Here is a 1,745-nt window from a genome sequence, read left to right on the forward strand (position 1 = left end):
TGTGACGGTGTGATGCGACGGTGTGATGTGACGGTGTGATGTCACGGTGTGATGTCACGGTGTGATGTGACGGTGTGATGTCACAGTGTGATGTCACGGCGTGATGATGTCATTACTCTGCGTGTAGGGGATGAAGTTTCCGATCCTCATCTTGTCCACCAGCTCTCTGAGCAGGAAGTCCTCTACCGGCGTCCAACTGCCTCGTTTCAACGAGTCAGAGACGAAACGCTGGAACGTCTGAAGACACAGGAAGGCTGTCCTCCCCGTCTGAGAGACAGACAGGTCAGAGAGACAGACAGGTCAGAGAGACAGACAGGTCAGAGACAGAGAGAGAGAGAGAGAGAGAGAGAGAGACAGAGAAAGGGACACCTCCTCCTCATCTCTCTCCTCTCCTCTCCTCCTCCTCCTCCTTTCTCTCCTCTCTCTCTCCTCTCCGCCTCCTCCTCTTTCTCCTCCTCCTCTCTCTCTCCTCCTTTCTCTCCTCTCTCCTCCTCCTCCTTTCTCTCCTCTCTCTCCTCTCCGCCTCCTCCTCTCCTCTCCTCTCCCTCTCCTCCTCTTTCTTCTCCTCCTCCTCCTCTCTCTCACTCTCTCTCCTCCTCCTCTCTCTCTCCTCCTTTCTCTCCTCTCTCTCCTCCTCCTCCTCCTTTCTCTCCTCTCTCCTCTCCTCCTCTCCTCTCTCTCTCCTCCTCCTCTCCTCCTCCTCTTCTCCTCCTCTCCTCTCTCTCTTCCCTCCTCCTCCCCTCCTCTCCTCTCTCTCCTCCTCCTCCTTCTCCTCTTCCTCTCTCTCCTCCTCCCCTCCTCTCCTCTCTCTCCTCTCTCTCTTCCCTCCTCCTCCTCTCTCTCTCCTCTCCTCCTCCTCTCCTCCTCCTCTCTCTCTCCTCTTCTCCTCACCCCCAGCTCAGCAGCGATGTCCTCCCAGTGTCTGTCTCCGTGTCTCCTGCTGATCTCCTTCAGTCGCTGCACCTCCTCCTGACTCCACTGAGTCTTAATGATGGACGGATGGAGGAAGTTCTGCCAGAAACTCCTGATGTCCTCCGCATCCCTCGTTCCTTCAAACTGAGGAGGAGAGGAGAGGAGAGGAGAGGAGAGGAGAGGAGAGGAGAGGAGAGGAGAGGAGAGGAGAGGAGAGGAGAGGAGAGAAGGAGAGGAGGAGAGGAGGAGAGGAGGAGAAGAGGAGAGGATTGGAGGAGAGGAGAGGAGAGGAAAGAGAAGAGGAGAGGAGAGGAGAGGATTGGAGGAGAGGAGGAGAAGAGAGAGAGGAGGAGAGAGAAGAGGAGAGGATTGGAGGAGAGGAGGAGAGGAGAGGAGAGGAGGAGGAAAGAGAAGAGGAGAGGAGAGGAGAGGATTGGAGGAGAGAGAGAGGAGGAGGGAGAAGAGGAGAGGATTGGAGGAGAGGAGGAGAGGAGGAGAAGAGAGAGAGGAGGAGAGAGAAGAGGAGAGGATTGGAGGAGAGGAGGAGAGGAGAGGAGAGGATTGGAGGAGAGGAGGAGAGGAGGAGAGGAGGAGAAGAGAGGAGAGGAGGAGGAGAGGAGGAGGAGAGGAGGAGGAAAGAGAAGAGGAGAGGAGAGGATTGGAGGAGAGGAGGAGAGGAGGAGAGGAGGAGAGGAGAGGAGAGGAGAGGAGGAGGAAAGAGAAGAGGAGAGGAGAGGAGAGGATTGGAGGAGAGGAGGAGAGGAGAGGAGAGGATTGGAGGAGGAAAGAGAAGAGGAGAGGAGAGGAGAGGAGGAGGAAGAGAAGAGGAGAGG

At 56.4% G+C, this 1,745-nt stretch overlaps 1 protein-coding gene across 1 annotated transcript in view; it reads right to left on the reverse strand.

Moving 5' to 3' along the window:
• Positions 1 to 1,173, reverse strand: part of LOC141770067 (uncharacterized) — a 15,417-nt gene extending 14,244 nt beyond the window's left edge. The window contains exons 1-2 of the mRNA XM_074639723.1: positions 892 to 1,173; positions 117 to 267 (exon numbers count right to left, since the gene is read on the reverse strand). Coding sequence (XP_074495824.1) covers positions 117 to 150 — 34 coding nt within the window. The 5' untranslated portion in view covers positions 151 to 267; positions 892 to 1,173. The remainder of the gene's footprint in view (positions 1 to 116; positions 268 to 891) is intronic.
• Positions 1,174 to 1,745: the final 572 nt, after the last annotated feature.

The sequence above is a fragment of the Sebastes fasciatus genome, chromosome 6, assembly GCF_043250625.1.
Source record: "Sebastes fasciatus isolate fSebFas1 chromosome 6, fSebFas1.pri, whole genome shotgun sequence".
Taxonomy (NCBI): domain Eukaryota; kingdom Metazoa; phylum Chordata; class Actinopteri; order Perciformes; family Sebastidae; genus Sebastes; species Sebastes fasciatus.